The sequence below is a fragment of the Camelina sativa genome, chromosome 2, assembly GCF_000633955.1.
Source record: "Camelina sativa cultivar DH55 chromosome 2, Cs, whole genome shotgun sequence".
NCBI classification, from domain to species: Eukaryota; Viridiplantae; Streptophyta; class Magnoliopsida; order Brassicales; family Brassicaceae; genus Camelina; species Camelina sativa.
This window is the reverse complement of record NC_025686.1, coordinates 21269313-21283167: the sequence shown is the minus strand read 5'-3', so window position 1 is coordinate 21283167 and position 13855 is coordinate 21269313. Positions and strand designations below refer to the sequence as shown.

Genomic DNA, 13855 nt, shown 5'->3' with positions numbered 1-13855 from the left:
GACTTAAGATTTAAATGGGTAAATCTTAAATGGTTGCATGTGTAATAGGACTTGTAGCATAATTTCGCTCAAGTGGCTTATATTGGTTGCATGCCGGTAAAATAATCTTAAGTTGCTTGATTTATATTCTTGCTTCTTGTTGATTATTGCATGTTGTATTCTTGCTTGATTTCATGCTAACGTGCTTGATTTATCATTGCTTGAATTTGGGGTTATGTGTTTTATTTTAGCTTAGTCTCTTGAATTCGTTTCTTGAGTCTTAAGCTAGAGAAGTGTGACGATATTTCTGTTTCCAAAAGTGTATGTCGCGCGTGAGTTCCCGACGACCACTCGCGCGAGGACATTGTCACGGCTGGCTAGCTACCAGCGTGACCGCTACATGACGATGTAGCTAAAGGTGGGATCATGCCGGAGAACTTTGTGGTCTCGGCATGGAGAAGGAGATGGAACGGAACAGATTATCGAAGGGCCCTAGGTGTAGAGAGTCTAGAGTAATCAAGTGTCTCTTGTTTATGGCTAGGCGTCTTTGCATGTTGCGTGTGGCGAGGTGAAAAGAGTCTGGATATGTCAAGCGTTCCTTGTCGTATTCTAGATGTCTTGTTTGGTTGTTCGCTTAAGGAGTTTGGGGTAGTTCAAGTATTCCTTGTTTATCCTAGTTGTCCTTGCGAGTTGTGTATAGATGAAGAGTCTAAAGTGAGCTTTAGTCGTTCTATGTTGCGTATAGAGAGTTAGAGCGTTGAGTCGAGTCACGTTGATCTAACCTCTCTTGTTTGATGGTAATTTTATTTGCTTCCGCTATCGCTTTCGGCTGTGTTGCTTTGATTACTTGCTTGTTTTCTTTGCTTGCCGGGGTAGTCGGGTTGGGGAAGTAGAATCCTGTTTAGGATAAAAGGGGTACCCAGACTCACTGAGTAATCTTAGATTACTCATGTCTCTGTTGTTGTGGTTTTGCAGGGAAGCCTAAGTGAGTCTAGAGCCGGAGCAAACTTTAGGGTACCGGATAGGGTTTTCATGTGTTCCTTGTAAAACCCTATAATTTCACAAATGGTTATGTATATATTTTTCCGACTATCTAAATATATATTGCTTTAATAATTTATTTGTGATGAATTATTTTACTAAAGTAATATATATACGGTTTTCAGGAAAACATGGCAAGTTGCAAATGATACTCGGCCTTGTCCGGGCTAACACAACGCACCAGGCCGCGAGGGTTGAAAAGCCTAAGTAACCTCGGTTGCGGGTGGGATTGTGCTAGGGAGGATCGGTCGGGAAGTCTGCAGCTTCCGTCCCTCGGCCGGACCACCTCGGCGCAATTCTGCATGTGGCGTTCTGTGGCTGTCCGATGGCCTTCGTGGTCCTAGGACGGTTCGGGGGCGTTACAGTCGGTTCTTCGTTTCGATCCATGGATCAGAGCATCTCGGAGGCGACAATTGTGGTTGACGGGACCTCGGAAGTTTGACCCAGTGAGCTTGCAAAACTGGCGAACTGTGTTCTTGCCTTACCCATCGCTGCTTCCACGCGGCGTCGTGAGATTTGAGTCCAGCTACGGTCAGCTACACCGAGGAGAGCGCTCTTGATGCGTTCGAATCTGGAAGATAATCTCCGAGCTGAAGAAGGGCGATCTGCAAAACATATGATAATACAAAATCAGGTCAGCACGATATTGTCCGATTTAACAGAATAAGGAACGAGATGATACCCGGCGAATAGTTCCACACTCTTCGGCGACCGCATTTCGGATTTTCAAAAGAGCGATCGTCAACTCGGACGAAGAAGTAGGGAGCTCTCAACTTCTTGAAGTTACTAACTTTTTCCTCCATAAGGAAGTTATGAGCTAGCTTTGCATTAACCATCCACAATTTGCTGCCCTGGCTATTCTTGAAGTTTGTCAACTGCTCGAAGCATTCGACTTCGAGGAACACCTCAGCTTCGGCCGCAAGAGTGAGGGCGGCGACGAAGTTGCAGATACTTCCTGGGGTGAGTTAACATATCGGAATTTTGCGGTGATGGGCGTATTGGGTGAGCAAATTAGGAAGAGGGAAGAACAACCGGCATTGGAAAAAGAATCCCTCGTACAAGCAAATATACCCGAGAGGCGGACTCCACGGACGTTGGTGCTCTCCGGGAATAATAATGTGAACACCATAATTGGACAGGCCACACGAATTCAACAGGTCGCCAACCGACTTATTAGTACTGGTCGTCTCCTCGCCCCTGATGTCACCTCGGTGGTCTCGAAGAGGTGAGAGGTCATTGATCATGACGTTATCAGGCGCAAGTCGGACCGTTTCACCACCCAGGTTGTCAGGTGGGTGATCGGAAATTGGCGTAGCATTTCCGTGATCTTCGCGATCATCTTCGTCAATCAAAGAAGGGATTGGGATCTCGTTGGATCTGCGCCTTGAGGAGCATTCGGCCTCTTCTGATCTATTCGGCATATCGCCTTGGACCGATCCGACAACGTTCGGAGGTTCCCTGCTGGAGTTCTTGCGGATCAACGGTTCACTTGTGGTAGCCGATGAGGAAACCATGGCCGAGGTGAATAACAACGCAGATCGCCGAAGAGTGTTGAAAAACTGGCGAATAACAAAGTAATTAAAGGCGAAGAGAGAGAGAACGAAGTGATTACCTTTTTTGACGAAGCGGCGAAAAGTGAAAACATTCGGCGGATACTAAGTATTTATAGACGGGAGTGGGTGGCAACCCTACGCGGGGTCATAATTGCCTACCATAACCTACGCGACGCTTCAGCTTCCGAATTGACAGATGCGACGTATTGGACACGTGTCACCCGACTAGAGGAGGGCAAAGCGGCGCGACGATTCCGGAGTGTTTAGATTCGGATCTCTTTACGGATCAAATCGAATATTCTCTCTTGAAGTCCGGTCATTCGAATTAACTTCTGAATATACCGAACTGAGGGGGGACTAATTGTTGGTACGGGAATTAGCACCCCCGACATATCAATCACGACCCGTTAAAGAACCGGCTATCTAAACCGGGAATTCGACCTAGGATTGGATTTCATCCCTGAAAGCCCAATAACGTTAAGAAGCCCATGGACGAGGTGACGAATCGGCACTTCAANACGATATTGTCCGATTTAACAGAATAAGGAACGAGATGATACCCGGCGAATAGTTCCACACTCTTCGGCGACCGCATTTCGGATTTTCAAAAGAGCGATCGTCAACTCGGACGAAGAAGTAGGGAGCTCTCAACTTCTTGAAGTTACTAACTTTTTCCTCCATAAGGAAGTTATGAGCTAGCTTTGCATTAACCATCCACAATTTGCTGCCCTGGCTATTCTTGAAGTTTGTCAACTGCTCGAAGCATTCGACTTCGAGGAACACCTCAGCTTCGGCCGCAAGAGTGAGGGCGGCGACGAAGTTGCAGATACTTCCTGGGGTGAGTTAACATATCGGAATTTTGCGGCGATGGGCGTATTGGGTGAGCAAATTAGGAAGAGGGAAGAACAACCGGCATTGGAAAAAGAATCCCTCGTACAAGCAAATATACCCGAGAGGCGGACTCCACGGACGTTGGTGCTCTCCGGGAATAATAATGTGAACACCATAATTGGACAGGCCACACGAATTCAACAGGTCGCCAACCGACTTATTAGTACTGGTCGTCTCCTCGCCCCTGATGTCACCTCGGTGGTCTCGAAGAGGTGAGAGGTCATTGATCATGACGTTATCAGGCGCAAGTCGGACCGTTTCACCACCCAGGTTGTCAGGTGGGTGATCGGAAATTGGCGTAGCATTTCCGTGATCTTCGCGATCATCTTCGTCAATCAAAGAAGGGATTGGGATCTCGTTGGATCTGCGCCTTGAGGAGCATTCGGCCTCTTCTGATCTATTCGGCATATCGCCTTGGACCGATCCGACAACGTTCGGAGGTTCCCTGCTGGAGTTCTTGCGGATCAACGGTTCACTTGTGGTAGCCGATGAGGAAACCATGGCCGAGGTGAATAACAACGCAGATCGCCGAAGAGTGTTGAAAAACTGGCGAATAACAAAGTAATTAAAGGCGAAGAGAGAGAGAACGAAGTGATTACCTTTTTTGACGAAGCGGCGAAAAGTGAAAACACTCGGCGGATACTAAGTATTTATAGACGGGAGTGGGTGGCAACCCTACGCGGGGTCATAATTGCCTACCATAACCTACGCGACGCTTCAGCTTCCGAATTGACAGATGCGACGTATTGGACACGTGTCACCCGACTAGAGGAGGGCAAAGCGGCGCGACGATTCCGGAGTGTTTAGATTCGGATCTCTTTACGGATCAAATCGAATATTCTCTCTTGAAGTCCGGTCATTCGAATTAACTTCTGAATATACCGAACTGAGGGGGGACTAATTGTTGGTACGGGAATTAGCACCCCCGACATATCAATCACGACCCGTTAAAGAACCGGCTATCTAAACCGGGAATTCGACCTAGGATTGGATTTCATCCCTGAAAGCCCAATAACGTTAAGAAGCCCATGGACGAGGTGACGAATCGGCACTTCAACTCGCCCTGCGGCTGACCTAGCGAGAAAGGAAAGACTTTCCTTATTAATTCGCCTGTAGTTAGGAAAGTCAATATATTCAATATATTCGATATATTTGAGTATATTGAGTAGATCTTTGAATACCTATAAATAGAGGGCAATCCTCTCTCATTGTAAGATCATCGAATCATTAATACAAAACCCTAAATTCTTCTTTGTTCTTGAGCAAAACCTAGCTTGTTCCTCAAGAGATTTCATTTTTTCTTTTCTTGCTTACTTTGATCTAAATCCTCCAAGAGATTGTTATTGAATTTGTTTCCCTTCTAAACAAATTCATTGTGAGAAACCTCAGTTTCTACAGTAATTTAACCAAAATAAAACTTTTTTCGTTAGGTACACATGTACTGCAAACTTTTTAATCTCTACAAAAAAAAATGTTTTAATTTTCTTTACTTCTCCTTTCTTTTACAACTCTTTGTTTTAATTTATATATTCCCTAATTTTATTTCATTGTTCATTGTTGATTCCTGCGAAATTTTCTTTTCACAGTTTCTATAATGAATCCGATCGGTGAAATACAATTATACAAATGACAGTGTAAACTTCTTTCTCAATATTGTGTTTGTCTGAGATGGATTTCTGTTGCCAAAGTGTTTAGAGAATGTTTCAACGATCCAACGTAAGTAAAGAGGCGGTCGTGAACACGAAAGGAAACACAAGTTTTATTTATTATAGCAACGACGGAGCGGTTCGAAAAAACTGGAAAATATACAAACACATACACAGATAAAACAAGGACAGAAACCACAAACCAAATTAAACCACAATTTAAGATATGAAACATGCACACAACACACACACATGCATTCAAAGCTAGAGTGAGGTATTGAAATGACCAGGTCCTTGTGTGCCTTTGAAAGGCCTGTGGGGCGGAGGAGATTTATTGAAATGTCAGACATGACCAGGACGACATTTTTTGGGGTCTTTTTTACATATAAGGGCGGCGCGACAAACCTTGGGGTATTTTTTACATACAGCGCTACAAAATTTGGGGTCTTTTTTACATATACGGATGAACCGACCGAAAGGTTCAACGCGGCCTTTCACAGGCATGTGTGGCGGAGGAGGTATCGGGACATTTGGGATATCAGGATCATGACAAAAGGGTATTTTACGAGGACATTTTATACGGCCGATAATACGGCCTAAGCCACTAGGATGGTAAATCTCTTCTGCACCTGCACCACCCAAAAAGCATTACATTATATATTACATGAGTCAATGTTTGATCATTTTAGTGCTCATTTGTTTATTCAAATACGGATTAATTCCAAAACTCAAACCAAAATCAGGATCAAACACAACTACAAAAATAATAAAAACCTAACTAATTAACGTAAAATGATACTAATTAATGACCTCGGAACATCTAAAAGACCAAAAGACTCACTTTGATTATTGGCTTCCTCTTGTGCGCCAAGCGCTTTATCCATATGCGGAAACACAAGAAGAAGAAGGAGACAGAAAACCATTGAAGAGACCATAGAAGATGTCATCTTAAATTCTTAATATTACCTTATTTTGCTTATTAGTGTCGCTCATGCTTATGCGTTTATATAGGCTAGAAAGGTGACAATTAAAGAAATCTAAGGATAATATAGAAAGGCTAAAAGACAAAGAAGATGAAGAAATCTCTGGACAGTCTAGCGAGAGACTTAAAAGCTTATAGTCATCGACGACTTAGTTGTGTCACTTATGAGTCTCGAAGTTTTGGTATTATTATTCGGTGAAAAGTCTTCAATCGCCAAATTAGCCATGCATGTGTTTGGTTTGTGGGTCTAGTACTCCATTGCATTGGATTCTCTTCATGTTACTTACTTCCTTAAATATTTCTAATATCCTATATCTACTTCATGGTTATATTCTGTTAATCCGTACAAAAAAATGAAAACAAAATTGGATTATACGTGAAAAAAAAAGTTAAAAACAAAAAAAATTAAAATTAACATTTACAGTATTATTTTTTTCATTCTGCAAATGTTCAATTATTTTGACTTTGGCAACTCTTGCGTCGTCGAAGTCGGATAAGGATAGACCAAATCCGTGATTGATTGTTATTTTTGCTTATTTTGATAAAAATACAATTTCAAAACGAACTAAAAAAAAAAAAAACACAGTCTGCATTAAACAAACAAAATTTTCGGCAACTCTGTTTCCTAACCAAATAACCAATTGATAGCCAATTTAAACACTTCATAAAAAAACTCGAAAATCAAAAAAAAAGTTTATTTTTTTGGATGAAAAAGTTTGACCAAAGAGTTTTAAAAACAATCCAAAGCCGACTCAAAAATAGGGTTTAATTTCAATTTTCAAACGTGGTTTTGAATATATATAGTTACAATCTGTAAGCGGCTGGAAGCATTCTTGATTTGCTGAACCATATAAGCTCTCCAATAAGTGCATTTGTTCATTTGAGCTTCGTCCACATACAGATTAAGCTAGCTCCATAACACGACCGTACCGAATCAAATACTACAGTACACGTAACTCGAACCAACCACCACCAAAAACCTTCACCTCAACGACTTTAAGCGTCTTTTTCAAACACTCTAGACTGATTTGATAAAGCCAATATTTACTTGTGTCAATCTCAAAAAAGCGTCTGCCCATCAAAAATCAATCCATTAAACTCAATCTTTCCTCTTTTGACATCTAGCTTTACTGTATGTTTTAACAATTACAAGATCTAGTATAGTAACTTAATTAATTACCTTCATAATTGGTCTTAGAGGATCCAATTAAGAGATTCCAAATCCGGACAGTACTTATTAATCAAGTTCTTAATCCCTACAAACTCATATGGATGCTGACTCGTCTTAAATACCAGATGTCGTGTTTCAAATCAACGTTGCAAATCTTCATCCTCCACATTTTGGATCATGAGTGTAAGATGTTAAAGTCTGATCATGAGTGTAAGATGTTAGATATGTTGAGTGATTTTGTATATGAACAGACAGTTAAAGTCTTAGCATAAGAGAGATGTTGTTACAAGACAAGAAAGGATTTCTCCGGTTCCAATATTATATGTCGTCTCCGATCGAAGTATGATTCTTGCATCTGCTCGTTAACTCTCTGGAAGTAAAAGTAAGGAACTGTTCCAGAATACTTGAGGATTACTGCTATTAATTTGGTATATCAAATTTACAAATCGGCTCAGCAAAATCGCAGTTTTTAAAGACTAATTCTCTTAACTAAACGGTTCTGGTTTTCACCCAAAACCATTTCTTCATCTCCAAGACTCGCACAGTTTATAAATCTCAAACTCTCAAGAGACGGAAACTTGGAAAGCAAGGTAGTGACTTCAGAGCTCTGAAGCCAGCCGATTGTGAAGCTTCTTAGGGCATCTGTACTCCATTTCTCAAAAAAATAAATAAAAATTAGTTTTTTTACAAATTTTCTTTCTTATTTATTTTTTTAATATTTTCTGTGAGAACCGTTTTTCAAGTTTCTTCCTGAAGTATGGATTCTCTTTTTTTTTTTCTCTTCTCTCTCTTCTTGTTATTATTTTTTAATAAAAGTATTTGGAAGAGAATCTGCCAGTAAAGATGGTCTTAGCGCAGTCGAGTTCTTGAATTTTGTCGAGTTAGATTCCACAAGCGTATAGCTTCAGTGACTCAATGTTCGTTTGATTGTAAACGCAATCGGGAAAATCGATCAAGAATTGATGATTTTCGTCTAGGTCACTCACGACAAAAAAACATGTGTTTTGAATCATTTATTTTATATATTTGTATTACTTATAATTGATGCAAATTAATTTTACATCATTTAGTTAAGTGATTTATATTCCGTTAATGCAAATATTTTACATCATTTGACCTAAATAATTGCATCATTTTGAAATTGATGTTAATATGCATCAATTTCAAAAAGTAATGTTAGTTTTATATCAATTAATATAAATGATGTTAATATTTGTTACAGTTTTAAAAATTGATGTTAAATTTGTATCAATTATAAATAAGTGATGTAAAAGTCAGTGTCAGTTGGATTCAGTGATTCCAATAATTGTGTCATTTACAAAAAATGATATTGAATATTTATATCAGTTAAAAATTATTATCGATTTTTGTAAATAATTATAATAAATGTATCAATTCCTTTCAATAATAACAAATAATACTAAATAAAAATAATATTATATAAAATGATGTTAAAATATCTTAAAATTCATAGAAGAGAAAACAAATATGACGGTACATTGCTCAAAATTCAAGCCAAGCCCTAAAAATATGAGCTTATAGAAAAACTAAATCTCTGTTCTTCTAAACTATACAAACAAGTTTACAACTGCTGCCAAAATAAACTTAAATAAGAAAAAGAAAAAACAAAATCCTGCAGACGTAGGCAGAAACTACTTCACGATCTTACAATTTGCTTCATCATGACCCTTGTCTATCAAAACACCGTACCTACAAGCAGCCACTAAATGCAGAACCTTTACTAGATCATCGTCTCATCAATGAGACTCTATTTCAGATGTGTTGTGTATCAGACTTTTGAACACGTCGATCAATCAAGACTAAGCTTGAATAGTCGAACAGATCTGAAAATTAAACTTGAGAAACATTCAAAGATTATAAAATTTAATCAATTACAGATAAATTGATTTTTCTAATAAAGTATAGAGAAAATTACAAGTTAAAAAACAATATAGTGCTTACCTTGAACATGCTTTGGAAAATCTCTTCTCTTCTATCCTTTGTGGATGTTCATCAAATCGTCCAAAGTTAATATAGGAGAGTAAGAAGTAATTATTGAATAAACGAAACTGTTAGCGAAGGAAACAGAAGTATCTCATAGGATTTTCTATAGATTTGTACTTGATTTACTTAATTTTAGGGAAACATGAAAAATAGATATTCTATTTCCCAAAAGAAAAAACAATTAACCGAGAAAAAAAAGTAATAGATCGGTTATTTTCGTTTAAAGAAACTGCGGTAAACTTTTAAAGAATGAAATGATACCAGTTTTTATAGCACTAAAAGTACTACAATATATGTTTTCGCGTTAGTTCTATAGAAGCATGCATATAATATTTTTTTTGTTAATTCAAACTATTTTTGTCACTTATGTAATACTAGTAATCGTTTGTCACTTATGCAATATGAATTAAAAATAGGTCGGTTGTTATTTATAAATTAAACTATATAGATTGTTTGTTAATCTATATCGGTTATGCTAGTTTATTAATGTTTTAACTACCTGATTCAAATTATAATCAGATAACTTTTTTTGTCATCAGTTTTAACTTTTAACAATTGAACTAAATCACAAAATTAGTTTTGACATAATTAGTTTAATCTTATTAGCATCATCTTTTATTGATGTAAATTTTTTTATCATTTGCAAAATGATGTTAAGATAAATGAATTAATACATCGATTATTTAAGTGATGTATTTATACATATTTATATCAATAACCGAAAGTGATGCAAAATTATATTAGTTTGCATCAATTTTAGTTTATTGATGCCGTACAACTCAATAAGAATATCAATTATTACAATCGATGCTAAATTTTATTTTTGATATCAATTGTAAATAAGCAGTACAAATTAATATCACTTAACCTTTTGATACAATTTAATTGATGTAATATACACTTTTTTGTAGTGACTTCAAAGTATGAGTTAGGAGAGTTTATTATTTATTTATACTTTTATTTTATTTTACTTTCGAAAATCATAGAAATTTTCATTTCGAAAATCATATAATTTTTTAGTATATAAAAGCAAGATGTATATAAAATCTTAATATTACTCAATAATTTTTTTAGTTTGGTTCACATAGATGACCCCTCATTCTTTCGGAGAAGTTCAAATTATTCGGAAAATCAAACAAACAGAGTACAACATCATTAAATGGGACAAATAAGCAAACCACTACTACTGAGAAGTCTTGATCATAGCTCTGCAACTCTTTTAGGATCGTGTACAAGAACATGCACATCCCCTGAAATACTCTGTAACATCTCAGCTCCACCATGTGCCTCCATCTTCTGACATTCCGCCATATCAGTACGCACGTAAAGCTCCACTCTTTCTAGTACAGGCCCATGCGCACGACCGGGACAACGCCCACGTCCCGACTGAATCAAAACCTTCAAAACATTTAGCTCTCCAAAGCAACCACTGAAGTTCCTCACGACCACGACCTTAAGTGTCTTAGGAAGATTCTTATAGATAAGATTTTTTTTCCAATATGAACGTGGACCGACACCACAATATGACTTAGCGTACTGCAATATATCAAAACGATATATATAAAACTGGGCAACTCTGGTCACTCTTCTCTCGGATTCTTCAATACCTCGGCTTCACCTGTTTGTACTTTGCTATGCTTTTCAGTCTGCTGTTCACAGCCTTTGGCGGGAACGCAATGCTCGAAGGCATGGAGAAGATCCAGCAACCGCATCTAACCTCATCAGCTTCATCTCCAAGACTGTGCGAAATCGTCTCCTCACGCTGCTCACCACATCCGGCTTTGAGAGTGGTCTTCAGTATTGGTTTCAAACACATCCAAATTAAGTTATAATCTTTGTTCTATGTTCTAAGAAGTTCTCTAAGTTGTAAAAACTCTTGGTCCACTGTTTTTTTGGTGAATATAATTTAACATTCATACAAAAAAAAAAAATATATATCAAAACGAAAAATTTTGAGCTTTAGGGAAAATCATACATAGTAAAAGGAACTATTGTTCTCAAATTCAATACTACTATATATAGTAATCTTACCGAGAAAAGGCTTCGACGGATGCATTCGAAAGTTAATGTTTCCAGGTTAGGGCAATTATCGAGGAGGAGCCTAATTCCTTTAAAATCCATGACATGCAACCTCGTTCTCAGCACCAAATGTTGTGTTTCCATAGGACGAAGTATAGAAGACGGATCATCACATTCTTGGATAGCCTTCAAAAAGAAAAACACATGCACTTACACTTACTCAGATAAAGATAACTGTCAACTAACCGTCTTTATATCCATCAATTACAACGCAATAGCTTATAAGGTAAAGATACTACACATACTACTATATTAGCTACTACTCCCTCCGTTTTATATTACTTGTCATTCTAGCTGATTTCACACACATAAAGAAAACAATTTAATTTTCTATTTTACCCTTCATTGATGTGTTATTTCATTTGTTTTAAGTAATTAATAAGCCAAAAATGAGAGATAAGACTGGAAATTTGATTGATAAAATTGCATCATAAACATAAAACAACGATAAGTAATATGGAATAAAAAATTTCCTCTAGAATGACAAGTAAAAAAAACCAAAACCAGAGAGAGTACTACATATTCTTGTTATCCACTAGGCTATTCAAAACTTTCATGGGGAGAATCGTTATATTTTGAAACTAACCTATATCCCCTAGTAAAATATTTTGCTCAATTCTCATTCTCAAAGATAAGTTAATAACCTGAAAATGATGTTAAGAGTTAAATATATACCTGAAGGAGAAAAGGGCATACACTTAAGGTCCTCACACCTTGAAGACTGTTAAGGAAGCCAGAAAGCATAGTTCCTTCTAGTTTGGTTCTTTTATTGGGTTCTTCGTAGTCGCCCTCTGCCTCAAAATCTAAATAAACTTCTTTGAACTTATTCATTTTCTTGACATCAAAAGCAAGCACTTGGCCTGAGTACTTGAATATCTCTAGATTAGGCAGATCAAAGGAACAAGCCATGTAAAGAGAGAATTCACAGTTCTCAAATTCAAATTCCTTGATATCTCCGGCTATGTTGTTGATAACAACACCCCAACAATAACTAAAACTTAGACTCTTGAGCGTAGGAGAGGTTAATATCAAAGACTCGGCCCCTGTGAGTTCGATCCAACCTATAGAGAGCTTTCTAAGCGATCCAGAGTTTTTGAATTTCGAGGGGTCAAACCCGCACGAATATATCTTCAGCGATTCAAGGGTTCTTAGATTGTAAACGCTTGCTGGTAAATGCACATAAACCTTGTAATACCTCGACGCATCGGTAGTGACTGACCAAAAAAAGTCTGTGAAATCAAGAACTAGGTTCTTGACTTGTCTTGAGACTGCGAATTCGATCAGGGACTCCATCTCTGCCGCAAATCCCCATGGAACAGAGAACTTAATCTCGAAGGTTTCCATGCAGTAACCCTAATATCGAGAGACCCATTGACACATATAGTTAACAAACGAAATCCTTTTGGATCTTTTGTCGGAGACAGAGCGGTCCACGTACTCGGACTCCTCGAAAGAAATGTTTCTTGTCTCACGACAGAGATACCTCCACCTCTTAGAGAGTAAACTGGTCCTTAAACATTCCTTAAACGACAAACAAGAGATGATCAGAATCAGAAGTACATCCGGTAGATTGGATAATGCGTCTAGTTCGATACTTGAAGCCATTCTCTTTGAAGCCATTTGTCTTATAACTAATAAAATAAAAACAGAGGTCTCAACAGTCAACGTATCAGTTACATTACAATACTGGTACACAAATTATTTTACCTCTGTTTCAAAAACATAATTAAAAAACAAAAAACTATTGAAAACTTTAACTTTAACTACTCTTTTTTTGTGGAAAAAAACTATAACTACTCACTTGGCAGAATTTTATAAACTTTTTTTTTTCTTCTCACAAATATCAATATAAGTTTTTTTCTTAAAAACAAAATCTGGCTATGAAATTCCCTGTAAACGATTTCTACAAAATATGCTACATATGCTACAAAATATTCATATCCATAATTGATATGACATTTTTATCATTCAAATTCAGTGGACGCAGATGGTGGAGCAAGAAAAACACTAAAGTAAAATCATTAAAATGTAAATACAGCACATATATCTCATAATATTTAAGCAAAAATAAAATATTATAACAAAGATAAATAACAAAGATTTTTTAAAAATAAAATCAAAGAAGAACTCATGCACCTGAAAACTTTGTCTTCTTCCGGTTATGCCTGTTTAAGACCTCAAGATTTCTTTTTCTTCTTTCTTTAAAACGTATTTTTGAAGGGTTTTTTTTTTCTTCTCTTTTTATCAATATGTAATTTTGTAATTATGATAAGTCATAGTCATATAGTGAATGTCGTAAATGTTTTAAAAGGGAAGAAATATAGGTACATGAATATGCTACTGTAAAATATAAGGGTAGGTGATGGATATTGGCTCACTTGGATATATATATCAAATCATGTGTTAACATCTTATCTCATTTTTTTGAATTTAAATTACAGCAAACAAATTATTTGTTAAGAAAAAAATCTCATTTGGTTAAAATCTTATCCCAAATTCAATGAAAGTC

General features: G+C 37.2%; 2 protein-coding genes across 2 annotated transcripts; both read right to left on the bottom strand.

Moving 5' to 3' along the window:
- On the bottom strand, nt 5200–6134 carry LOC104731100. Its single transcript, XM_010450369.2, has 2 exons — nt 5952–6134; nt 5200–5739 (listed from the first exon to the last, which is right to left on the bottom strand). The coding sequence occupies exons 1-2, from the start codon at nt 6055–6057 to the stop codon at nt 5453–5455; spliced, it is 393 nt and encodes a 130-aa protein (XP_010448671.1). The 5' UTR covers nt 6058–6134; the 3' UTR covers nt 5200–5452.
- LOC104755109 (putative F-box/LRR-repeat protein At1g56400) lies at nt 10468–12966 on the bottom strand. Its single transcript, XM_010477448.1, has 4 exons — nt 12825–12966; nt 12022–12701; nt 11299–11472; nt 10468–10803 (listed from the first exon to the last, which is right to left on the bottom strand). Exons 1-4 carry the CDS (start codon nt 12964–12966, stop codon nt 10468–10470), a joined length of 1332 nt encoding a protein of 443 aa, XP_010475750.1.

Coding starts and splice junctions, on each gene's coding strand:
- LOC104731100 (XM_010450369.2), bottom strand. CDS start 6,057: ATGACATCTTCTATGGTCTCTTCAATGGTTTTCTGTCTCCTTCTTCTT. Junction 5,740..5,951: donor AGAGGAAGCCAATAATCAAA/GTGAGTCTTTTG, acceptor TGGGTGGTGCAG/GTGCAGAAGAGATTTACCAT.
- LOC104755109 (XM_010477448.1), bottom strand. CDS start 12,966: ATGGCTTCAAAGAGAATGGCTTCAAGTATCGAACTAGACGCATTATCC. Junction 12,702..12,824: donor CTCTAAGAGGTGGAGGTATC/TCTGTCGTGAGA, acceptor TCTCTCGATATT/AGGGTTACTGCATGGAAACC. Junction 11,473..12,021: donor TATGCCCTTTTCTCCTTCAG/GTATATATTTAA, acceptor TTCTTTTTGAAG/GCTATCCAAGAATGTGATGA.